This window comes from Coregonus clupeaformis, chromosome 13 (genome assembly GCF_020615455.1).
Source record: "Coregonus clupeaformis isolate EN_2021a chromosome 13, ASM2061545v1, whole genome shotgun sequence".
NCBI lineage: Eukaryota > Metazoa > Chordata > Actinopteri > Salmoniformes > Salmonidae > Coregonus > Coregonus clupeaformis.
In genome coordinates this window covers 24,600,302-24,625,956 of record NC_059204.1, presented here as the reverse complement: position 1 = coordinate 24,625,956, position 25,655 = coordinate 24,600,302, and the positions used below count along the sequence as shown (strand labels likewise).

The 25,655-nt window shown below is 45.6% G+C and overlaps 1 protein-coding gene across 1 annotated transcript in view; it reads left to right on the top strand.

Annotated features, from left to right (window-relative positions):
• The window catches only part of LOC121579792 (glycerophosphodiester phosphodiesterase domain-containing protein 5), a 57,200-nt gene extending 32,345 nt beyond the window's left edge, over positions 1-24,855 (top strand). The window contains exons 2-16 of the mRNA XM_041894691.1: positions 8,256-8,440; positions 17,371-17,474; positions 17,685-17,778; positions 17,888-17,947; positions 18,063-18,161; positions 18,245-18,338; positions 18,539-18,684; positions 19,045-19,127; positions 19,532-19,682; positions 19,870-20,091; positions 21,822-21,967; positions 22,166-22,313; positions 22,776-22,858; positions 23,619-23,731; positions 23,950-24,855. Coding sequence (XP_041750625.1) covers positions 8,321-8,440; positions 17,371-17,474; positions 17,685-17,778; positions 17,888-17,947; positions 18,063-18,161; positions 18,245-18,338; positions 18,539-18,684; positions 19,045-19,127; positions 19,532-19,682; positions 19,870-20,091; positions 21,822-21,967; positions 22,166-22,313; positions 22,776-22,858; positions 23,619-23,731; positions 23,950-24,026 — 1,740 coding nt within the window. The 5' untranslated portion in view covers positions 8,256-8,320 and the 3' untranslated portion in view covers positions 24,027-24,855. The remainder of the gene's footprint in view (positions 1-8,255; positions 8,441-17,370; positions 17,475-17,684; positions 17,779-17,887; positions 17,948-18,062; positions 18,162-18,244; positions 18,339-18,538; positions 18,685-19,044; positions 19,128-19,531; positions 19,683-19,869; positions 20,092-21,821; positions 21,968-22,165; positions 22,314-22,775; positions 22,859-23,618; positions 23,732-23,949) is intronic.
• The last annotated feature ends 800 nt before the right edge of the window (positions 24,856-25,655 follow it).

The window sequence follows — 25,655 nt, the reverse complement described above, 5'->3', positions numbered from 1 at the left end:
GGACCGTTGGTCCTGTACACTACGTCAGAACCGTAGGATAAATAAAGGGGGCATATAAGCAGACAATGAAAGCTCTTACAATATTCAATGATTACATTTCTCTAAAACAGGTTATAGGCTACATGTGCACCACCAAGTCAGAACAGTAGGCTAAATTATGAGGGGGAAAGGGACCAAATTATTAGGGTGAGGCACATGGGCTACTAACAGCTTACTACACAACATACAGTTAGTATTATAATATAATAATATCATATGCCATTTAGCATAGTATTACTTTCTTAGCTATAGTATACATATCTCCCTGGCATATTACATCATTTATGCAGCAGCATACAATACATTTTTGAACTCACCTTGTTGTGCTTTGCTCACTTGAACAGGACGGTGGCGCGGCTGTCCTTCTTGTGGACAAATTTTGTCATCACACTTTGTCATCAAAGTCTGGCATTCTCTGGATTTATGGTGCTTCAAGACAACTGGGAACAAGAAGAAAAAAAAACAGGTTGAATCATGATGTCAGTGATCTTCAGGTCGGAGTTCTAGAAAGAAGCCTGAGTTCCCGACTTGGAATTCCGAGTTGTATGATCGTTCAAAACTTATTTTCCCAGTCAGAGATAATTTTTTTCAGAGTTCCCAGTTGTCTTGAACGCACTGAAGTCTGATATTTCCCAGTTTCCAGTTGTTTTAAACACGGCAGAAGTCATGTTGGATTGAACCTTTTCTGGCCCATGGTGTGTTGCGAGTGAATGTTTATCCTTTTAAGCTTAGAAAAGAGACCCTTAAACCCAGACTTGGACCACACACCCTCTCCACTGAATAGCAGGCTAGTGATTGCTTTGCAAAGCTTGCAGTTAGCCACTGATTCCTTCCAAACCACTCCTTGTTGAATTTGTGATTTACAACTTGTTGTGTAATGTTTATATCCAATAGCCGATGAGCACCGATACGTTTTATCTATAATTTCTCTTCATATGACAAGGATTGAAAAGGATTTGCCAGGAGATTGTCAACTTGATTCATGATAAGGACTGCTTTCTAGCTAAGATTTTTGAAAGTATGATGTTGACATGATCAGTCCAATCAAAGCCACAGTAGATTTTATCTGTGGCCAATAACCTTGAGCCTTCTTGGATGGGCACTTCTTTTTTTTTACCCCCAATTGCGATCTTGTCTCATCGCTGCAACTCCCCAACAGGAGAGGTGAAGGTCAAGCCATGCGTCCTCTGAAACATGACCCGCCAAACCGTGCTTCTTAACACCCGCCCGCTTAACCTGGAAGCCAGCCACACCAATGTGTCAGAGGAAACACGTTCAACTGACGACCAATGTCAGCCTGCAGGCGCCCAGCCCGCCACAAGGAGTTGATAGAGCACGATGAGCCAAGTAAAGCCCCCCCGGCCAAACCCTCCCCTAACCAGGACGACGCTGGGCCAATTGTGCGCCGCCCAATGGGACTCCCGGTCACGTCCGGTTTTGATACAGCCTGGGAATGAACCCGGGTCTGTAGTGACGCCTCAAGCACTCCAATGCAGTGCTTTAGAGTGCTGCGCCACTCGGTAGGCCCTGATTGGCACTTCTAATGTAAATCTATGGCAGCACCCAAGGGGCTTGAATTTTCAAGCTCTCCCTGTAGATTCTGCAGTGACATAGTATCCCCATGAGTGGCAGAACACTGAGCCAATCACAGTGCAACTACAGAACATTACCAACCCCTACGCTCCGTATTTTCCGCTGGCTGCCCCAACACCACAGAAAGCACTGAGCTAGGCTGAAACACCTGCATTTTGGAGCTGCCATACTCAAGGAAGCAAAAAAAAGGCCATGTTTGTATGCGGCTTTATTAACTCAATGATTATTATTTTTACATTGTTTGCAAACTGATATGTGACATGTATTAATGCCAAAATAACATGCAAAACAGGCAAAGAAAAGTATAAAATGGAAACAGTGAACCTGGTACAGTAGCTGTACACAAACTTAGCTGAGCTGAGGAAACCAGACCATACAGCTACACTCTTAGAAAAAAAGGTTCCAAAAGGGTTATTCGGCTGTCCCCATAAGAGAACCCTTTTTGGACCCAGGTAGAACCCTTTTGGGTTCCATGTAGAACCAAGGTTTCTACATGGAACCCAAAAGGGTTCTACCTGGAACCAAAAAGGGTTCTCATTTTACATTGTAGTCATTTTACAGACACTCTTATCCAGCGCGACTTACAGTATTTGTTCATACTGGTCCCCCGTGGGAATCAAAGTCACAACCCTGGTGTTGCATGTGCTATGCTCTACCAATTGAGCCACACGGGACCTATGGGGACAGCCAAATAAGTATTTTAGGTTCTAGATAGCACCTTTTTTTTCTAAGCGTGTGCAGCTTCCAGCCACTCATGTCTTCAATCTCAGTCTCTCTCTATTTCTCCGTTCTGAGAATCTGTCTGTTAGGAGATAAGGAACAGGGGAAAATTCACTGCTGTCTTTGTCTAGGAAGATTACCCAGGAAATGGGCTCCTGTCACTGTTCTATGTCCTCATGTGACAGCCATTCACTGAGAGAACACTGACACTCACCCGGTCTGCTGGTGTGATTAAAAAGACCAATCAATATTTCCGTGCTTATCTCGTTTAGGCTGGCATGGTAAATCAACAGAGTGGAGGAGATAGTGGAAATGTAGCTGTTGGCAATGATTGATACCGTTAGTTCTCATGTAGGATTGATTTTCAGCTTGAGGTCGGGAAAAACTAAGAGGATGTCGCTGATGTTTAGAGCTGCGATGATAACCTGAAAAGTATCGACACCGACCATACCAGTGGAGGCTCCTCAGAGGAGTAAGGGAAGGACCATCCTACTCAGTGAATTTCATAAAACTTAAAATAGTGAAACATTAAAAAAGGTTTGGATAAAACTATGCTAAGTATATTCAGATGTCACCAAATAACTGCTTAAAACGCACTGTTTTGCAATGAAGGTCTTCAGTAGCCTCAACAGCACTCTCTGGGGTAGCACCATTGTGTAGCCAGAGGACAGCTATTTTCTGTCCTCCTCTGGGTATATTGACTTCAATACAAAACCTAGGGTTAGCTAACTTTAGCCACCGCTAGCTAAAAATCTATGGACGTGATGGGGGGCATGTGAGCATGTTTATTTATTTATTGCCTAATCACTTTAAAGTAGTATGAAACCAAATATGGAGTTGATTTGAACTGATTTCAGGCAATCTGGACATTATTTTTTGTAACATGCTCACATGCCCCCATCACTTCCATAGATTTTTAGCTAGCAGTGGCTAAAGTTAGCTGATGTTTTCTAATGGCTGTTTAAAGAAAACTGAACCATGGATTGCAGTTTCTCCTGGCTCATAGACTACTTTCAGGGTGAGGAAATATGTATCTAACATCAGGTTGTAAAATAGTGAACTACTCCTTTTTAGTTTCTCTATAGTTTTTTTCTTATTGAATGTAGCTTCTTTGCCTTTATTACTATTAAGTTGTGTGGACGATGTTACTGATGTTGAAGTGTTCATAGTTTGTTGTTAGGGTTCCCAGACAACCAGATGGTCACACATAAGTTGTATATGTGTTAGCCAGCCACATGCAATCTCCAGCTGTGAGACCTGTTTTATTTCACTGCCTAGAAGATATAATGGACCAAAAGTGCAATCATGTTCTGTTTTAGAAGTAATCAATACTTTTATTGAGTGTTGGAAAGTGTATCACATGTGGTTTGGCGTAGTCTCTTGTGACAGCCTCAGCTGATTTGGTTCTGGGTGCCGAGTTAATAATAATTGATGGGAAGGCTGAAACTTGAGATTGTTCACTCATTTACTATGGGACTAGGCTGCTTTACCCAGCTTTATATTAATAATGTGAGTATGTTTTACCTGCCATCTCTGCTATGTCAGGAGACCTCTCCAGTTTCTTGTTTGTTTATTGCTCATAAATATTTGAGTGGTGTTTGTATGCTGTAACTACTAACTCCTGGAGGTGTGCTCTGTTTACAGGTTAATACTTCTGGTCTATGGCTTCTAGGCTATTTTGGCTGTGCGTCCAACTGCAGCTAGAAAGATAACTAAAGATCACTGGTTCACAAAATCGACTCATGTTTAGCAACTGTAGACAATTGACCCTTTTGTGTTGTGTCTGTGTAACAAGAAGCCATGAGAAAGGTTCATACTACAGTAGTTGCATTGAGCCACTTTAAAAGGTATTGTTTACGGTAATGTCGTATACTGCTGTTTAAATTATTGTCAAGATGAAAGTGTTGAACCAGAGAGTAATACAACAAACGATGGACAGTCAGTGACTCCAGAACAGAAGTGTTTGAAATTAGAGGAAAGGTTTCCATCTTCTCCAGAGGGGTGTGAAAGAACTCTCTTTGCCAAGAGGACATTTTTAAACACAACCAAGACAACCAATATTTTGAGAAGGATGAGGCGAATGGGAGCTGGACGTGCTGGGCCTCTTTCTCGGGCATGCTGTTATTTTAACAGACCATTGTGAAATGTGCTGATGTGTGCTTGGTTGCCAAGAACACATTAATCATAGGATGGTTTGAGGATTTGGGTGACAGAGTAACCATGAGTAGTAAAACATGGCAGAGAGTAGTCTTGGGCGATATACCGTATACCGGGGTATTTTGAAATACAGACGGTATGATTTTCAATACCGTCCCCCTAAAGGGGCCTGCAAAAGCTCTAAGCCCACCGTCTTGTGGGGGATGTGGGGTGTGTGCTATGCCACTGCTTATAACTAGATGTGCCAAATAAATTATGTCCAGCTCAGGGCTCCAGCTATGCATTTGGTTTACTAACTTACTAGCTAAGTGGCTAGATGGCAATATTAAGCTTCTTCGTTATAGCAGAGACAATCAATCCCCTCCTGGATCAACATCCCTGCTGTTTAATATTTGTTTTGTGCATGCAGCAAACTGTGAGTAGCCTTTCAAGATATTTGTATAACTTTATGAGCTGGGTTGTCTGTCCTTGCAATTTGTTTATTTTTGCTTGTGCTTGTTAGCATTTAGCTAGTGTCCGCTATGGGAATTTGCTAGTAATTTGTTAGCATTTGTTGGGACCCCAAACAAAAAATTATTGTATAAATATTTTAAACATATATACAGTGCATTCGGAAAGTATTCAGACCCCTTTCCATTTTCCACATTTTGGTACATTACAGCCTTATTCTAAAATTGATTAATTAAAACACAATACCCCATAATGACAAAGCGAAAACAGGTTTTTAAAAACATAAATACTTTATTTACATAAGTATTCAGACCCTTTGCTATGAGACTCGAAATTGAGCTTGGATGCATCCTGTTTACATTGATCATCCTTGAGATGTTTCTACAATTTGATTGGAGTCCACCTGTGGTAAATTAAATTGATTGGACATGATTTGGAAAGGCACACACCTGTCTATATAAGGTCCCACAGTTGACAGTGCATGTCAGAGCAAAAACCAAGCCATGAGGTTGAAGGAATTATCCGTAGAGCTCTGAGACAGGATTGTGTCGAGGCACAGATCTGGGGAAGGGTACCAAAACATTTCTGCAGCATTGAACGTCCCGAAGGACACAGTGGCCTCCATCATTCTTAAATGTAAGAAGTTTGGAACCACCAAGCCTCTTCCTTGAGCTGGCCTCCCGGCCAAACTGAGCAATCGGGGGAGAAGGGCCTTGGTCAGGGAGGTGACCAAGAACCTGATGGTCACTCTGACAGAGCTCCAGAGTTCTTCTGTGGAGATGGGAGAACCTTCCAGAAGAACAACCATTTCTGCAGCACTCCACCAATCAGGCCTTTATGGTAGAGTGGCCAGACGGAAGCCACTCCTCAGTAAAAAGCACGACAGCCCGCTTGGCGTTTGCCAAAAGGCACCTAAAGGGCTCTCAGACCATGAGAAACAAGATTCTCTGGTCTGATGAAACCAAGATTGAACTCTTTGGCCTGAATGCCAAGCGTCACGCCTGGAGAAAACCTGGCACCATCCCTACGGTGAAGCATGGTGGTGGCAGCATCATGCTGTGGGGATGTTTTTCAGCGGCAGGGACTGGGAGACTAGTCAGGATCGAGGGAAAGATGAACGGAACAAAGTACAGAGAGCTCCTTGATGAAAACCTGCTCCAGAGCGCTCAGGACCTCAGACTGAGGTGAAGGTTCACCTTCCAACAGGACAATGACTCTAAGCACACAGCCAAGACAACACAGGAGTGGCTTTGGGATAAATCTCTGAATGTCCTTGTGTGGCCCAGCCAGAGCCCGGACTTCAATCCGATCGAACATCTCTGGAGAGACCTGAAAATAGCTGTGCAGTGACACTCCCCATCAAACCTGACAAAGCTTGTATCACGATCGTTGATGAACGGGACGGACAAAGGCGCAGCGTGATATGCGTACATGTTTATTTTTCAGAATAAACACAATGACAAAACAACAAATGACGCGCACCATTGGCTTGGTGCGAGGGGCAGGAACAGGCCGGGCCGGGCTGGCGACGCGCACCACTGGCTTGGTGCGAGGGGCAGGAACAGGCCGGGCCAGGCTGGCTACGCGCACCACTGGCTTGGTGCGAGGGGCAGGAACGGGCCGGGCCGGGCTGGCGACGCGCACCACTGGCTTGGTGCGAGGGGCAGGAACAGGCCGGGCCAGGCTGGCTACGCGCACCACTGGCTTGGTGCGAGGGGCAGGAACGGGCCGGGCCGGGCTGGCGACGCGCACCACTGGCTTGGTGCGAGGGGCAGGAACAGGCCGGACCGGACTGACGACACGCACCACTTGATTGGTGCGAGGAGCGGGACTGGGTTCCTTCATTAACCCCCGCTCCTTCTGCTGCCTAACCAGCTCCTCTCACCGTGCCTCTACACTTTCCTTCTGCTCCCTCTGAACCAATGGCCCCCTTAATCTGGTGGCCTCCTCTACTAACCAGCGGATCCGCCCTGTCGCGGCCTCCTGCTGCCTCGTCGTCCACACCGTGTGCCCCCCCAAACATTTTTTGGGGATTGCCTCTCCACCCTGATCAGGGCCTCCCTCTTTCTTGCCAGATCCTCTCTCATCTCCTGCCAAGTCCATCCTCTCTGCTCCTCCTCTGCACACTGCTTGGTCCAGGTCTGGTGGGATCTTCTATCACGATCGTTGATGAACGGGACGGACCAAGGCGCAGCGTGATATGCGTACATGTTTATTACATATTAAACTAAACGACAAAATAACAAACAACACGAAGTCCAAGGTACACAAAACAAACATACCTAACACGGAACACGATCCCACAACCCACTAGTGCCAATAGGCTACCTAAGTATGGTCCCCAATCAGAGACAACGAGCTACAGCTGCCTCTGATTGGGAACCACACCGGCCAACATAGATCTACACGATCTAGATCTAAACATAGAAAATGCAACATAGAACATACCACACAGAAAAATACACACCCTGACTCAACAAATACGAGTCCCCAGAGTCAGGGCGTGACAGCTTGAGAGGATCTGCAGAGAAGAATGGGATAAACTCCCCAAATACAGGTATGCCAAGCTTGTAGCATCATACCCAAGAAGACTCGAGCCTGTAATCGCTGCCAAAGGTGCTTCAACAAAGTACTGAGTAAAGGGTCCGAATACTTAGGTAAATGTGATATTTCCATTTTTATTTTTTAATAAATTTGCAAAAATTTATAAAAAGCTGTTTTTGCTTCGTCATTATGGGGTATTGTGTGTAGATTGATGAGGGGAGAAAAAAACAATTGAATCCATTTTAGAAGAAGAAAGCTGTAACGTAACAAAATGTGGAAAAAGTCTAGGGGTCTGAATACTTTCCGATTGCTCTGTGTATATATATATATATATATATATATATATATATATATGCCCCTTGTGTGCACTGACTGTAATACTGTATACCCAGTATGGTACAGGAACGGTATGAAGGTATGAAAATCAGGATACCGCCCAACACTAGCAGAGAGAGCAACCAATCCACTGATCCACAACCCGACTACCCCTTACATGACTAAGTCAAAGTATTCATGCAGGTTTTATAGGGTTCCTGTTGTTCCTCACAACGATCACCATGGAGTTCAGTTACTGGAAAGACAGGCACCATGTTGAGTAACTGGAAAATGTAATAAATGGTCTCCTACACAAACACTCTGACAACAACTTCCTTTACGCCTATCTTCCTTCAAGTTTTTTTTTTCCTTCTACTTTCTCCTCTCCATATTATTTCTCCATTCTTGAATTATCTTATCTAATTTTTCTCCTGCAGCGTTCCCTGTTCCCTGTTCAGTGTGGGATGCTAGCGGACCGGTGGCGAGCCGAGGCTGAAGGAGCATGGTGAAGCACCAACCTTTGCAGCAGGTCTATGAGAAGCAGCTGTGCTTGTCCTTCCTCACTGGGATCTATGGCTGCCGCTGGAAACGCTACCAGCGTTCCCATGACAACAGCTCCAAGGTGAGAGACAAGACTTCTGCAAATGTCACAAGATGTTCTGTTGTGGACAAATGATGGGTGTATTTGTACGTTCTCTTCTTGTACCAATCAGTGGAATGTCTGAGAGCTAGATAGTCCTGACCTTTAAATGCACCTGCTGGCAACATGCCTGGATTTGTTACGGAGGACCACTCTTGTCCTCAATCAGTCAAATTACTTATTATTAAAGGGAGTGATGTACAGAGAGACCTCTCGTCTTGTCTCCTCTCATCGCCTCTCCTCTCCTGTACTGATGCCCTTTCACTCACCTAAACAAACTGAGACAAACGGATGCCCCTTTAAGAAGTAAAACATATATAACCAGTACTGAATGACTGTAAGACATAATATATATTTACCCACATGGATTGAGGCCCAAACAGGGAATCTGTGCTAATGCTGCATGGCTGGAAAGCCTGCGTTAATATAGCTTGCGTTAAATAACTAGGCTTTGAGCTCAATAGAAAACGCTTTGGATCTCCTCATCTGACATTTACTGAGCAGCATGAGACCACAAAACATCAATGGTAATGATGAGTTACCGATATAGGGATTGATACACCTTCACAAGCACAGTTTGTGTGCATGTGTGTGGGTGTGTGTGTTTGTCTGTGTGTGTGTGTGTGTGTGTGTCCATTTACAGGATGTAGAACAAAAGTGGGCTAGCCTGTTTATTAGGCTGTCATTAGCATTACTGCAGCATACCTGATTTAGCTCCAAGTACCAAAGTGGAATCAATATGTTTAAACCAGAATGATCTTTCATGAACTGGTTACCGTCTGATGTTAGGTTTTAATGGTCCGGCTACTTTGAGATTTAAGTGTAAGCAATGAAAAGCTTGGTAAACGTCAGCAGCTGTGTTGAGCTAAATTATAAAACCAGCCTTGCTCTCAGTGGACAGTTTTGCAACACTTTGCTTTGCTTTTATTTTAGGTCACTGGCATGAAAGTAGGTATTTGGGCTGTGTAGGGCTAGGGGCAGTGAGTGGCTTTGGCAACAGTAGTAAAAATGTCACTACACAACAGAAGTCTGTTAATTGAAGAACTGCCTTGTTCAGACAACGAGTGACATATGATTTTCCAACACTGATAGTGAGATTAACGCTGCGGCAGAGGCTTGTTTGTAAGCAAAACAAAGCCAGGAGACGTATCACCTGCATGGAAAGAACAGTGAAAAAAATAAACTTGACTGAGATACAGTAACCTGACACGTGTGAGATGGGGCACAACAATATCAGTCTGCCAGGCAAGAGCCTGCCAGTATGACCTCTACCTTGGATATATGCTTCCTAGAGAAAAATAACATATTATAAGCCTTATAATAAGACATTATAGTTCATAGGCGTTTATAACAATTAATAAAGTGTTAAACCTGTCAGCTTTCTGTAAAATGTTACCATGTACTGTATTTTCTTGTCTAGAAGGGGGCAGAGTGTAGAGTGAGTAGTGTGCATTGGTATAGAGCAGGGGTTCTTAAACCTTCTGAAACCTTTTCAGCTCCAGACCCAAATGAGGAATTCACTGTCCTACTGTGACTCAAATCATCCTCCAACAACCCAAATTAAGAAGAAATAGTGTGTGATTATAGATGTATTTTAATAACCTGTGACACACCTCTCACATGCCCAGGGCCCACTTTGGTTCCTGACCCATAGTTTAAGAAACCCTGGTATAGAGGTCAGTGTGTACTATAACACTCAACTCATTTTAAAGGGCTAGCAGGACACAGTTCTGCCCATCCAGCATTGAAACCTTATCATACCTCAGGAATAATTGAAACGTTTTCCATTTGTCTGATTCTGTTCTGGAGGCCCTGAAAATAGGTAAAACCTCTTCATACACAAATAAAGCGACAGACAGACAGACAGACAGGCAGGCAGGCAACTTATCCATTGCATTCAACCTACAGGAAAGCTTTATTATAGCTACCGTCCTTGTAAAATTGTTCAGTTTATCCAATAGAATACTTTTAAAAATGTCATATTATTAAATGTAACTCAAATGATATTTTCTGTAAATAATGGTCTGTATTAGTGAGGATTAACCGAACTTTGCTCATTGTAAAGTATTAGGTTTATGGCAGGCATTGGTAGCCATAAGCTTGGTGTAGAAGTCAATGGGGTGTTTTAATATAATGCTTCTACCCAGACTCCCAGCTGTGTGTGATGCAGACTGGAGTATCAGAGCCACTCCTGCTGTTCTTTAACTTGTCATTGGACTACAAAACCCGAGTAGGTTGTTCATAAATTTGGCCATTTAGCACGCCTGCTTTCCCTTTCTCCATTTACAAAGCAGAATGCAGTCACTCACATTAACACTCACACACACACACACACACACACACACACACACACGTGCACACTCATGCACACAGACATTCATATCATCCACATACACATCAATGAGATTCACATGTACATCCCTACACATACTAAATGCAACTCTCTTACAATACCTATCTCTCTGACTCTTATTGTTAGAGTTCATTCTGATATTGACTTGACCATTGAGATAGTACTGCTGTGATTCCCAGTCCTGAGTTGACACCCCTGTGTTTGTATATCATTGCTTTCTTGTCTGGTACTTAGTGGTATTACTTTGAGTGGTAGGCTGGTATTTCTCAGAACCAGATTACCTCTGTCCTGCTCTTCAAGCCAATAGAGAACTTTGTAATTAATGACCTAGAAATGCTTTCGCTCAAGACTTGTGGCGGGTGATTTGGATGGAGTCAGGCGCAGGAGGGTAAATCAAAGAATAAATGGTTTAAGACAGCGGTGATGACGAAACGCCAAAGCCTGCCCGAACAAGGAGAGTAGGCAGCTTTTGAGGAAGTCGTGACAGTACCCCCCTCCTGACACGCAGCTCCAGCAGCGCGCCGACACCGGCTTCGGGGACGGCCAAGAGGACGCGGAGCAGGGCGAGCCGGATGGCGACGGTGGAAATCCCGCAACAGGGAGGGATCGAGGACATCCCTCACCGCTTCTCCGGACCGTACCCCTCCCGCACCACGAGGTACTGAAGGCCCCCCACCCGACGCCTCGAATCCAGGATGGAACTGACGGAGTACGCCGGGGCCTCCTCGATGTCCAGAGGGGGCGGAGGGACCTCCCGCACCTCAGACTCCTGGAGCGGACCAGCCACCACCGGCCTGAGGAGAGACACGTGAAACAAGGGGTTAATACGGTAATCAGGAGGGAGTAGTAACCTATACGTAACCTCGTTTCTTCTCCTCAGGACTTTGAACGGCCCAACAAACCGCGGGCTCAACTTCCGGCAGGGCAGGCGGAGGGGCAGATTCCGGGTCGAGAGCCAGACCTGATCACCCGGTACAAAGAGTGGGGCCTCACTGCGGTGGCGGTCAGCGCTGGCCTTCTGGCGACGCACGGCGCGCTGGAGGTGGATGTGGGCAGCGTTCCATGTCTCCTCTGTGCGCCGAAACCAGTAATCTACCGCAGGAGCTTTGGTCTGGCTCTGATGCCACGGTGCCAGGACCGGCTGATAACCTAAAACACATTGAAATGGAGATAGGTTAGTGGAAGAGTGGCGGAGAGAGTTCTGGGTATATTCGGCCCATGGCAAGAACACCGACCACTCCCCCGGCCGGTCCTGGCAGTAGGACCGCAGGAACCTACCCACATCCTGATTCACCCGTTCCACCTGCCCATTAGACTCGGGGTGAAACCCAGAGGTCAGGCTGACCGAGACCCCCAGACGTTCCATGAATGCCTTCCAGACCCTGGATGTAAACTGGGGATCCCGGTCAGACACTATGTCCTCTGGCACCCTGTAGTGCCGGAAGACATGAGTAAACAGGGCTTCTGCAGTTTGGAGGGCCATGGGGAGACTGGGCAGAGGAAGGAGGCGGCAGGCTTTAGAAAAGCAGTCCACAACAACCAGGATGGTGGTGTTACCCTGAGAGAGGGGAAGATCAGTGAGGAAGTCAATTGACAAGTGGGACCATGGCGGTTGTGGAACTGGTAAGGGATGTAACTTACCCGCTGGGAGGTGCCTAGGTGCCTTACTCTGGGTGCACACCGAGCAGGAGCAGACATTCACCCTCATGTCCTTAGCCAAAGTAGGCCACCAGTACTTCCCAGTCAGGCAGCGCGCTATACGGCCGATACCTGGGTGACCAGAGGAGGGAGACGTGTGTGCCCAATAGATAAGACGGTCGCGGACAAGAGACGGCAAGTACCGCAGCCCAGCTGGACACTGAGTTGGAGATGGCTCTGTGCGTAACGCCCGCTCTATGTCCGTGTCCACCGCCCACACTACCGGTGCCACAATGCAGGAGGCCGGGAGTATGGGGGTTTTGTCTATGGGCTTCTCCTCTGTGTCCTACAGACGTGACAGCATGTCTGCCTTCACATTCTTAGTACCTGGTATGTATGACAACGTGAAATCAAACCGGGTGAAGAACAAGGCCCACCTGGCCTGGCGAGGGTTCAGTCTCCTCGCTGCCCGGATGTACTCCAGGTTACGGTGGTCAGTCCAGACGAGGAAAGGGTGTTTCGCCCCCTCGAGTCAGTGCCTCCACGCGGTCAGTGCTCTGACAACAGCCAACAGCTCCCAATAACCAACGTCGTAGTTCTGCTCCGCCGGGCTGAGATTCTTAGAGAAGAAGGCACAGGGGCGGAGCTTGCATCGCAGTGATAACTGTGCCACTAGAGATCCTGGTTCGAATCCAGGCTCTGTCGCAGCCGGCCGCGACCGGGAGACTCATGGGCGGCGCACAATTGGCCCAGTGTCGTCCAGGGTAGGGGAGGGAATGGCCGGCAGGGATGTAGCTCAGTTGATAGAGCTACATCCCCGCCAGGGTTGTGGGTTCGAATCCCACGGGGGGCCAGTATAAAAAAAATATGTATTCACTAACTGTAAGTCGCTCTGGATAAGAGCGTCTGCTAAATGACTAAAATGTAAAAAAATGTAATGTAAAATGTGCCCGAGCCTTGGGATAGGACAGCACCTATCCCTACCTCGGACGCATCCACCTCCACTACGAATGGTAATGATGGATCGGGATGGGCCAGTACTGGGGCTGAGGTGAACAGAGCCCTCAGGTTACTGAAATCCCTGTCAGCCTCAGCAGACCAGCGGAGCCGGGACGGCCACCCTTCAACAGAGAGGTGATGGGAGCTGCAACCTTGCCAAAGCCCTGGATAAACCTCAGATAGTAATTGGCAAACCCAATAAAGCGCTGCACCTCCTTTACCGTGGTTGGAGTCGGCCAATTACGCACGGCTGAAATGCGGTCTCCCTCCATCTCCACACCTGAGGTGGTGATGTGGTATCCGAGGAAGGAGATGAACTGTTGGAAGAACAGACACTTTTCTGCCTTGGCATACAGGTCATGCTCCAACAGTCGGCCCAGCACTCTGCGAACCAGGGACACATGCTGCACCTGAATCGACCAGCGCCTTACACTGGGGAACTACCGTGTAATCAGGGAAGTTGACATGTATGGTGAAGTGCGCAGCAGAGGGATCTGAACGAGTGTGGGTTTGCGCTACCAGGGGTGACGCGAGAGTGCCCTGCCTGCCGCCTCCAGACCCAGAAGAACTCTGACGACAGCGTGCAGCAGAGTGTCCTCTCTTGCCACAAGAGTGACACTGGAGCTGTCGTCCTTCGTTCTCCCAGATTGCTGCACCACCCAGCTCCATCAGAACGTAATCCGGGTTGAAGGGGGGTGAAACGGGCAGGCACCTTCTAGGACGTCCTTTTGAAGCCAGCAGGTTGTCCAAATGGATGGCCATGTCCACCAGCTGGTTGAACATCAACGTGGTATCCCGGCAGGCTAGCTCCCTTCGGACATACACTCGCAGGCAGCACCGGATGTGGTCGATGAGGGCCTGCTCGTTCCACCCGGACCCAGCCACTAGAGTTCTAATCTCCAGGGCAAAGTCCTGCGCGGTCCTCGTCCCTTGCCTCAGATGGACCTCCCCGTAGTTGTCCAATGCGTCTCCTCCTTCACTCCAGACCGCGTTGGCCCACTTCAGGGCTTACCCCGAGAGGCAGGAGACGAGGGCGGACACCTTCTCCCACTCCGATGGAATCGAGCTGATGGCAGAAAAATAGAGGTCCAGCTGCAGGAGGAATCCCTGGCAGCGGGCAGCTGTCCCGTCATACTCCCTCGGTCGGGATAGGTGAATCCCTCTGGTTGCTGGGGTGTGGGTGGCTGGATCCGGTCTCTCAGCTGGTCCCAAAGGGTCGGGTCCTCTCCAGGCGTTGGACGACCTGGAGAACCCGATCCATCACTTCGCTCAAGCTGGCTAGCATGTTGGAATGCTCCCGGACCCGTTCCACGACTCCAGGCATATTCCCGTCTCCTGCTGACTCCATGCTTCAGATGTGTGATTCTGTGGCGGGTGATTTGGACAGAGTCAGGCGCAGGAGGGTAAATCACAGAATAAATGGTTTATTCGGTAAGACATCGGTACGCAGCAATGCGTAAAACACTCCAGTGCGGTATTACAGCGCACTGGAGACAACAAGGCACACGGGTGAATATCCCGGCGATACAAAATACAATATAGCTCCACCGAGCTATAGTAACCTCCACAATAAACAATCACACACAAAGACATGGGGGGCAGAGGGAATACTTATACAGGTACTGATGAGGGGATATGAACCAGGTGTGTGTAATAAACAAGACAAAACAAATGGAATGATAAGATGAGGAGCGGCAGTGGCTAGAAGGCCGGTGACGACGAACGCCTAAGCCTGCCCGAACAAGGAGAGGAGGCAGCTTCGGAGGAAGTCGTGACAAGACTAGCACACCATAAAGCAACCCATGCTGAACAGGTTACATTTCCAGCTGGAGTTGGACATATGATTCTTGGCTCCATCAGTTATCATTGAGACACAAATTATATTTGTACTATTTTTATGTATGTATTTCCATGTAGTACCACACACCTGGTATGGCAAAATCTATAGGATAACAAGTGTGCATAGTACTGTATCATACAGAGGTGAGATGTACACGGTCTGTCTGAGGACAGCTGCCGGAAATGCTAGACAGTCATTCTGTTTCTCTGACTAAGCTACTTCATTGTGATTAATCAGTATTCTTCTCAGTAGATGAAACACTGTGGTAGGGCTGCACTGTCTATCAGGGTTATAATTAGCAGGCTGTGAAGACGTTAGAGAGGGAAGGAGAAGGAAGCCAAGGAACAGTCTGGAGGAGGAAGTGATGGGATTAGAAGGATGTCAGGATTAGACGTCATCATCTTGGTGACAATGACACTGTACTAAAGACTGACTTCCTGTATCCTCGATGACAGTGCATTCCGCATTCCACAGTAAGAACCTTATACCAACGGTCATGCATGGTGGTGGTAGTGTGATGGTTTGAGGATGCTTTGCTGCCTCAGGACCTGGATGACTTGCCTTAATAGAAGGAACCATGAATTTTGATCTGTATCAAATAATTCTACAGGAGAATGTCAGGCCATCCGTCTGTGAGCTGAAGCTGAAGCGCAGCTGGGTCATGTAGCATGACAATGATCCAAAACACACAATCAAGTCTACATGAAAATGGTTCAAAAGCAATAATGTGAAGTTTTGGAATAGCCTAGTCAAAGTCCAGACCCAATTGAGATGTTGTGGCAGGACTTGAAACGAGCTTTCCATGCTTGAAAACCCACAAATGTTGCTGAGTTAAAGCAGTTCTGCATGCAAGAGTGGGCCAAAATTCCTCCACAGCGACGTGAGAGACTGATCAACAACTACAGGAAGCATTTGGTTGCAGTCATTGCAGCTAAAGGTGGCACAACCAGTTATTGAGTGTAAGGGGGCAATTACTTTTTCACACAGAGGAATTGGGTGTTCCATAACTTTGTTTATAAAATAAATGAAATGAGTATGTAATCGTTGTGTTATTTGTTCACTCAGGTTCCATTGATCTAATATTAGGTTTTGGTTGACGATCTGATAACGTTCAGTATCAAAAATATGCAACAGTAGATAAAATTAGAAACGGGGCAAATACTTTTTCACAGCACTGTACACACACACACACACACACACACACAGACTTGTCAAGGCTGTGAAGTATTGTGCAAGACCAGGTAATTGACTGCCTCAACAGAAGTAGTGTGGTGGTTACCTCAGAAACCAGACTTCATTAAAACACCAGCCCCTCTACTCTCCCATTCTCCCCTGTGCATTAACTCTAACCAGCAGAAGTTAAGACCTCACTGATGAGATTCCTAGCCTTTCCTCTGAGTGCAGTGTAAGTGTTAATGTGGTATTTCCCTCTTAACTACCATGCGTCTACACGTCTCATTATCGCCAGGCCTATAATAATAGACTGTAGGAGATGTGGAGGAGATACAGCACTAGTCTGGCCAGCATGAGATGTAAAGCTGATCACTGGTCAACTCTACCTGGCTGTGGTCTGACCTGGGCCACATTCAGTACGCAAACGTTGTAGAACGTGGCAGATAGAGATGTCATGAAAACAGTTGACATTATTCCATATCCTTTATAATTACTTATTTACATTTACATTTTAGTAATTTACCAGATGCTTTTATCCAGAGCGACTTACAGTTAGTGCATTCATCTTAAGATAGCTAGGTGAGACAACCACATATCACAATCATAGTAAGTACATTTCACCTCAATAAAATAATAATAATTGGAATATGTGCTATTTTGCAACCTTGTGCCCTTTCTGCATGCGGGCTGCGCCTCTGACCTGTTTTATCCTCCTCAATCCAGTCAATTACTATGGGGGAAGTGCCTGGTAATCTGCCCACATTTACAGTTTTATTTAGATTCAAGAGGTAATCTGTTTTAGACTTATTTTAGTCGTTGTGTGATTGTTTAAGCTGAAAGTTGTGGAACGGTATGTTAAAAGTGTTATAGAAAGTAAATGTATTCTTCATTCTGTTGTGTGTTCACCAGTGGGAGTGTGCATGGTTCATCATCTTGTGCAGCACCTTCTCCCTGCTCCTCTTCTGGGCTTACTTCTGGTTGGAGGCCCACAATGACTACAACCAATTCAACTGGTGAGTGTAAACTAGTCCTTACCAGAGTGACTGTGAGCTGAGTTTGCACCATGGTTTATGTCCCCCAGAAGCACTCTCCTTTTTGAGCAGCTTTCAATTAGTAATAAAATGTGTGCATATTTCAATATCTCCCATCAGGGCTGGTCTGTTTCATCCTCTTCTTATCAAGGCACTGGTTCACCTTCCCCACCCTCTGTCTCTCTTTCAAAGGTTACTATACAACCGTTCTGGGGAATGGAAGGACGGCACTGTCCCCATTCTCGCAACCATCGCAGTTGGCTTTAGTTACATTACATTTTTAATGGTGAGTAAGTTTCCCATGTTTGGTTAAATGCCTGTACACACAGTAAAGCACATGTTGCTGCTGCAGATTCAGTAAGATCTAAACTGATTGTGGCTCTGTTCGTTTCCAGATTTTAGCACTTTGTCATATTTCACTGGGACAGCAGCTGAACCTCTACTGGATCCAAAAGGTAGGCCTTCAAATTAACTCTGACCTACTGATGATGAAATGAATACCATGTTACTGTTAGCCCTGCATAGGAATTTGTAGAACAAATCAAACTGTTGATATGTTGGTCCCCACAGATTGGTGTGTCGGCTGCCTTGATCACCGCTGTCAGCGGTGTGGTCTCCATCAATGATGTGTGGGGGGACGAATGGGACATCATTCTCATATCGCTACAGGTCTACATCTCTATTTTTCTGTTTCTCTACTAGTGTGTATGTGTGTGTGTAAACAACTCCTGTCTTCCTGTGTTGTAATTCAGTCCACAGGTCCTTTCCTGCACATAGGAGCTCTGGCTGCTGTCACAGCACTGGGTTGGCTAGTCGCTGGACATGTGATCCGTGCAGGGAGAACCAGTAAGTATTGGGTTGGCTTTTGATTGGTTTCACTGTAACTCTAATCAGGATTCCTTTAATACCAATATTATACATTATTACATTACTTCATGATTATTATCATTATAACCATAAAGATGTTTGATAATGAACAATAAATGCAGCAGCAGTCAGAAATCTGGGACCTAATGTCCTCACTCTATGGTCTTCCTCCTTCCCAGAGTTCCACATGATAGTGCTGCTGGTCTACCTGAGTGTCCTACTGGTCCTCTACATGTCTCCCCTCGCCATCTCCTCACCCTGCATCATGGACAGGAACAGCCTCAAACCTCGGCCTGACGTCATTGGAAGACGGGGGGCTCCAATGGTGAGTCCGTGTCCCCCTACAGAAATATCTTCTTTCCCCCTACTCTCTAGCCACTTCATGTAGATCCTAAGGAATTATGCAATATATTTGTAGCTGAGTGCTGAGACCTCACATCCCAGCACATTGTAATGGTGGCTAGAGTTTACAAGCCCATTGTACAAGATAACTCCTGCACATAAAATTACCTCTCCACATGTAGTCGGCTGCTAACCTATTTCCTATTTCTTTAAAGCTTAAATAATTTGTCTTTCCACCACTAGGTCAAATGACTGTCATCAGATTTTAACAACACATAATAACCCATTGTACCTCCTGTCTCTCTGTCTGTCCCTCTGTCTGTGTGTGTGTCCTGTGCTGTAGCTGGCGCCAGAGAACACCCTGATGTCCTTCAACAAGGCCCTGCAGCAGGGGGTCAGCTCCCTGGAGGCCGACGTCACCGTCAGGTAACCAACCAATAACCTAACTCTACCATCCAATAACCTAACCCCACCCCACCCCAGTACCTTAACGTTAGGAGTAATGAGTTCTCTATAGTAGACCGGTAACGACGGGTGGGCCTTTCTGTAGTGAAGCCATAGCAACATTCACAGCGTGTTAAAGGTTAGGGAGAAATTCTAAACAACCCCATTCTGACCCTGCCTTTGATGTAGTCAACTTGTTTTAAGACCATTTTAATCTCACATCCATTCCTTTTCACTAGTGCATTATAGGCCTGTTATTACAGGCCCATTTTAGTACTCCCATTGCCACAGAACCTCTTTATTTTATTTATGAAAGCAGTGACATAAATGACATAAGTGTTACTGGTTCAGTGATGTAAGTCTGTGGTCCCACCTCTCCTCTGCAGTCTGGACGGGGTGCCCTTCCTGATGCGAGACCGCACCCTGAGAAGGACCACTGACATTGCCAAGGTCTTTCCTGACAGACAGCACGAGGACGCCTCTCTCTTCAATTGGACAGAGATTCGCTCTCTAAATGCGGGGCAGTGGTTTTTGGAGGTACCCCCCCCACCCCTCTCTCACTCCCTCTCACTGAGTATCTGACTTTCTCCCTCCTTGTATTGCTCTTTCTCTTAGTCTCTCCCCTTCTCTACCCCTCCTTCTCCCCACACCAAGTATATTTTTTCACTCCACTTTGCATCACCTCATCAAATAAAATACCTCTCTTCCATATCTGTCTCTCCAGAGCGACCCATACTGGACAGTCGGGTCTCTGACAGGGAGGGACCGGAACCGAATGGGGAACCTGACAGTGTGTAGCCTGGTAGAGATGCTCCGCCTGGCAGCCAGGGCCAACCGCTCAGTCCTGTTAAACCTCCATAGACCTCCCCCAGAACACCCACACTACAAGACCTGGATCATGGACACCCTGTGGGCTGTCCAGAGGTCTGGGATATCACAGAAGAGGGTAAGGTGGACTCTCCGTGTATCTACAGTGGGGAGAACAAGTATTTGATACACTGCCGATTTTGCAGGTTTTCCTACTTACAAAGCATGTAGAGGTCTGTAATTTTTATCATAGGTACACTTCAACTGTGAGAGACGGAATCTAAAACAAAAATCCAGAAAATCACATTGTATGATTTTTAAGTAACTAATTTGCATTTTATTGCATGACATAAGTATTTGATCACCTACCAACCAGTAATAATTCCGGCTCTCACAGACCTGTTAGTTTTTCTTTAAGAAGCCCTCCTGTTCTCCACTCATTACCTGTATTAACTGCACCTGTTTGAACTCGTTACCTGTATAAAAGACACCTGTCCACACACTCAATCAAACAGACTCCAACCTCTCCACAATAGCCAAGACCAGAGAGCTGTGTAAGGACATCAGGGATAAAATTGTAGACCTGCACAAGGCTGGGATGGGCTACAGGACAATAGGCAAGCGGCTTGGTGAGAAGGCAACAACTGTTGGCGCAATTATTAGAAAATGGAAGATGTTCAAGATGACGGTCAATCACCCTCGGTCTGGGGCTCCATGCAAGATCTCACCTCGTGGGGCATCAATGATCATGAGGAAGGTGAGATTTCAGCTAAGAACTACATGGCAGGACCTGGTCAATGACCTGAAGAGAGCTGGGACCACAGTCTCAAAGAAAACCATTAGTAACACACTACGCCATCATGGATTAAAATTCTGCAGCGCACGCAAGGTCCCCCTGCTCAAGCCAGCGCATGTCCAGGCCCGTCTGAAGTTTGCCAATGACCATCTGGATGATCCAGAGAAGGAATGGGAGAAGGGCATGTGGTCTGATGAGACAAAAATAGAGCTTTTTGGTCTAAACTCCACTCGCCGTGTTTGGAGGAAGAAGAAGGATGAGTACAACCCCAAGAACACCATCCCAACCGTGAAGCATGGAGGTGGAAACATCATTCTTTGGGGATGCTTTTCTGCAAAGGGGACAGGACGACTGCACCGTATTGAGGGGAGGATGGATGGGGCCATGTATCGTGAAATCTTGGCCAACAACCTCCTTCCCTCAGTAAGAGCATTGAAGATGAGTCGTGGCTGGGTCTTCCAGCATGACAACGTCCCGAAACACACAGCCAGGGCAACTAAGGAGTGGCTCCGTAAGAAGCATCTCAAGGTCCTGGAGTGGCCTAGCCAGTCTCCAGACCTGAACCCAATAGAAAATCTTTGGAGGGAGCTGAAAGTCTGTATTGCCCAGTGACAGCCCCGAAACCTGAAGGATCTGGAGAAGGTCTGTATGGAGGAGTGGGCCAAAATCCCTTCTGCAGTGTGTGCAAACCTGGTCAAGACCTACAGGAAACGTATGATCTCTGTAATTGCAAACAAAGGTTTCTGTACCAAATATTAAGTTCTGCTTTTCTGATGTATCAAATACTTATGTCATACAATAAAATGCAAATTAATTACTTAAAAATCATACAATGTGATTTTCTGGATTTTTGTTTTAGATTCCGTCTCTCACAGTTGAAGTGTACCTATGATAAAAATTACAGACCTCTACATGCTTTGTAAGTAGGAAAACCTGCAAAATCGGCAGTGTATCAAATATTTGTTCTCCCCACTGTATCTGTCACTGAATCCTTAGCAACATTGGTAGAGATGTGTGAATCAAAAAGCAGGTCCAGTCTCTTACCCTATGTCTTGTGTTCTGTGGTTCTTTAGGTGACGTGGACTCCGGACACAGACAGGGGGCGTGTCAGGGGGCTGCAGCAGACCTCCTTGAAGAAACTGTCAGTGGAGGAGCTCAGACACAGGGGCATCAGCAGCCTCACCCTGCGCTACTCACAGGCCAGCAACAAGGAAATTCAGTGAGCCAGACCTACTGTTACTCTCAAACTCTAACCCTAACCATTCACCTGCTGTGATTGTCCAAAATGTTATCTGGGAGGTCCAAACATGTTATCTAAAAAGTCCCAAGAATCTTATCTTAATCCCTAACCCTAACCTCACCCTGCGTTACGGTTACTCACAGGCCAGCACGTCCAATAAACTATTAATCTTTGTAGGGACTTCCTGGCGAACAACATGAGTGTGACACTGTACCCGGTGAACGAGCCGTGGCTCTACTCAGTGCTGTGGTGCAGCGGAGTGCCTTCTGTCTCCTCCGACGCCCCCCAGGTCCTCCGCAAGGTGCCTTACCCCATCTGGCTCATGGTAAGAATCTCCGTCTACACCACTTCATTGCAATAACTACACTTTTAGTACAGTATAGCCATATGGAATGTACCCATGAGTGTAACAGTCAATTTTTATATGACTGGGTACCCTTTTTACCTGCTACACTACAGAGGCAAGGCAACACAGAGAGGCTGGGGACCGCAGGGGAGAGTAAAGATAGTGACTAGGGAACAGCAGAATAGCTGGGTAAGAGTGAAGTGAGGCATGGGGACACAGCAGCAAACTTGGGCACAGTGAGGGTCTAGAGTACGACAAGACACTACCAGGGCACAACCAGACCGAAGGACACAGCTCGAGACTAGGACATAAAACTCAAGTAGTTTCATTCATGTTCTGATCCTCATCGCATGTTCATCATGATGAGAGGTACAGTATATTTGTGGTGATGCTGCTGTCTAGTGGTGGATGTTGGTTCTGAACAGCTCTTCTTGTTTACAGAGCCCAAATGAATACTGCTTGGTCTGGATCACCTCAGATCTTGTCTCCATCGCCATAGTTACAGGAATATTCATCTTTCAAAAGTAAGTACCCATTTTCCATTATGATCAAACCATTCACTTGGCTGTGAATGGTTGTGCATTTGCAGCATACGTTTTAAGGAATGAACCCCTCACCCTCACACTTTTGAATATTTCGAGAGTATTGCAATAACAATGCAAAGTTCTCTACTACACTGATCCCCGATGAAAGCTGGTTTGCACACACTTCAGTGATATGTCTGCTCTGCTCCATTGTCTAGTCTGATGTACAAGTGTTTCTCAGGACTGTTATGTAAATGTAAAGGTCTGTGTGTGCTGAGCTTTGTGTTGCATAGCCTTCTGCTTCTAAACTGACAGTTCTGCTCTTTACCTTTCACTGCGCTCTCTCTTTTTCTTCTCCTCCTCGTCTGTCAATTTCTCTCCTTCTGTTTGTCCATATCATATTTTTTTCTTATGTCCTCTTTCATTCCCTCCTCTCTCTCGTTCTGCCCTATTTGTCCTCTGTTCTGCCTGATCTGCATGCTACGTTTCTCTGCTGCACTCTGGCGTCTGTCAGCTATCACTTGATCAGGTAACTGGGGTGACTCTCATGGCCCATGTTGCTTTCTTGTTTTCTGTTTTCTGTCCTTGTGCTTCACTTGTGTCTGAAGCTCTAAAGCTTGTACTCAGTGTACACTATGTTTCATTTTACTCGATATGTATTCATCAATATGTATTAATCAATATCTATTCATCAATATGTATTCATCATTTGACATTTGACTCTGAATGTGTCTCTGACGGTGTGGCGTCGCCCTGTCAGATGGAGGATGAGTGGAATGCAAAACTACAACCCAGAACAGATCATGCTGAGTGCTGTGACGCGCCGGCCCAGCCGAGACGTCAACATCATGAAGGAGAAACTCATATTCTCAGGTACGTAAATAAATCAAATATAATACAGGCATTTAGCAGACGCTTTTATCCAAAGCAACTGACACATACAGTATAATCAGTATGTAGCCCATGCATGTATCAAACCCACAACGCTGATGTTGCCAGCATGTATTCTCCAACTAACCCACTGAATCAAATCAAGAATGGAAAAGAGTGAGGGTCAAAGTTCAACTCTTCTTTTTTCTCTCCTTTTTTAGAGGTAAGCAATGGAGTAACCAGTACAGATGAACATTTATATCCAGAGAATGGCTACGACATTGGGCAGTACAAGTGAGCTGTGTCTGTATACCTGGAGAATGGCCAGGCCAATGGGCAGTTCAGATGAACTGCCTCTATATCCTGAGAATGGCTATGCCAACGTGCAATACAGATGAGTTGTCTCTGTACCGGTTTGAGCTGGTTGTGCCAACTACACTTATGACGGCATCACATGGTGACTGCAACAGACAGAATCACAATGGCTGCTACTGTAAACTTGGATGTTTCCGCCAACATGTTAGAACTTTGAACTTTTAAAAGTTCTGAATGTTCAATGTTTTGAAGACTGTTGACCTACTTGCTGGAGTGACCTTTTTAAAAGTTGTATTTCAAGCTCTGAAGGATCATGGGATGTTTTTTCTTCGCAACTGTACATTTTTGTAAATATGAGTTTTTGTTTTTCAGTTATTTTATTTTCCCTCTGAGAGGATTGTCATGGTTTGGAGTTCTGAATAGTATGCTATTATAAGACTGAATTCACTCTCATGAGGAGTAGTGTGTGTCCTCTCCTATCGATGTGTGAAGGACATTTTGCATCATTGGGAATGTACACTGTTCTTGCATTGTGGTCATACAGGGATGCACATGAAGAGCATTTAATAGTCAACATAGTCCATGTTGTAATCATATTTTCTCTGCCTATTCTGTCATGCCATTATTGGTTTGCTTTAGGTTGAAGTTATTATATCCTTATTTCTTCACGTGGATGCCTTTTTGTAAAGTAGTTTCTGGTATGTTACAATAAAAGTCTGTTGCAGGGGCAGTGTGTTTCAGTACTTATATTGTTACATGACACAACTCGTGGAAATAAACCAATAGATGTGTCCCTTTATCTTGGGGAAACATGACCGTGTCGTTGTACATCATTTACTGTGGATATTTTTTCTTTCATTTTTACCTCACTGTGCAATTGTACTTACTGTAATGTTTAAAGCATTTATAGTTGATATAAAACCCCATAATTGTGTGAGTTGGAAAAACAAGTATATTTTTCATTTGCAGTGTTTCACAGATCTGTTCCTTAAGAGTCCTGATTGTGCTATTATAAACGTTTCTCCATTCATTATAAATGACACACCGCTAACAACAGAATGGTCAAATCTGTTCAGTTTAGGATTATACATTTGGGAATAAATAGGCCTGTGTTGGATTAGGCCCAATCCAGGAAATATGGTGGTTACTGAGGGATTTGGACAACACTGCCACCATGTGGACTCCTGCTCTAAAGTAAGGACGGAGTGATGTACCTCTCAGATTTCCATCTGAAATCAGTAACTTGCTTAAATAAAGAATGTAAATGTATCCAAAGTGTGCTTATTTCATGCCTATGCAAATGTTAATAAATGAACGTATTATGAAGAATTTTTACCAACCAATTGTAGGACTATATTGCCATACCTCTGCTGGTTGGTCTTACCGCTGAAAATTCAGCAAAAAAAATTGTATCCCCTTGTGCCATTCTCACCAGAAATGATTTAACAGCTGCAGAAAATTATAATACTTTATTTTTGGAAAAATATTGCATTTCATAGTCGTTTCATTAATACATTGGTACATTGGTATAACAATTGCTAGAATGAAGGAGAGCTTTCAAAAAAACTGACAGTAAGCTACTAACTCTCAAATCACTTTAACAAAATGTTCA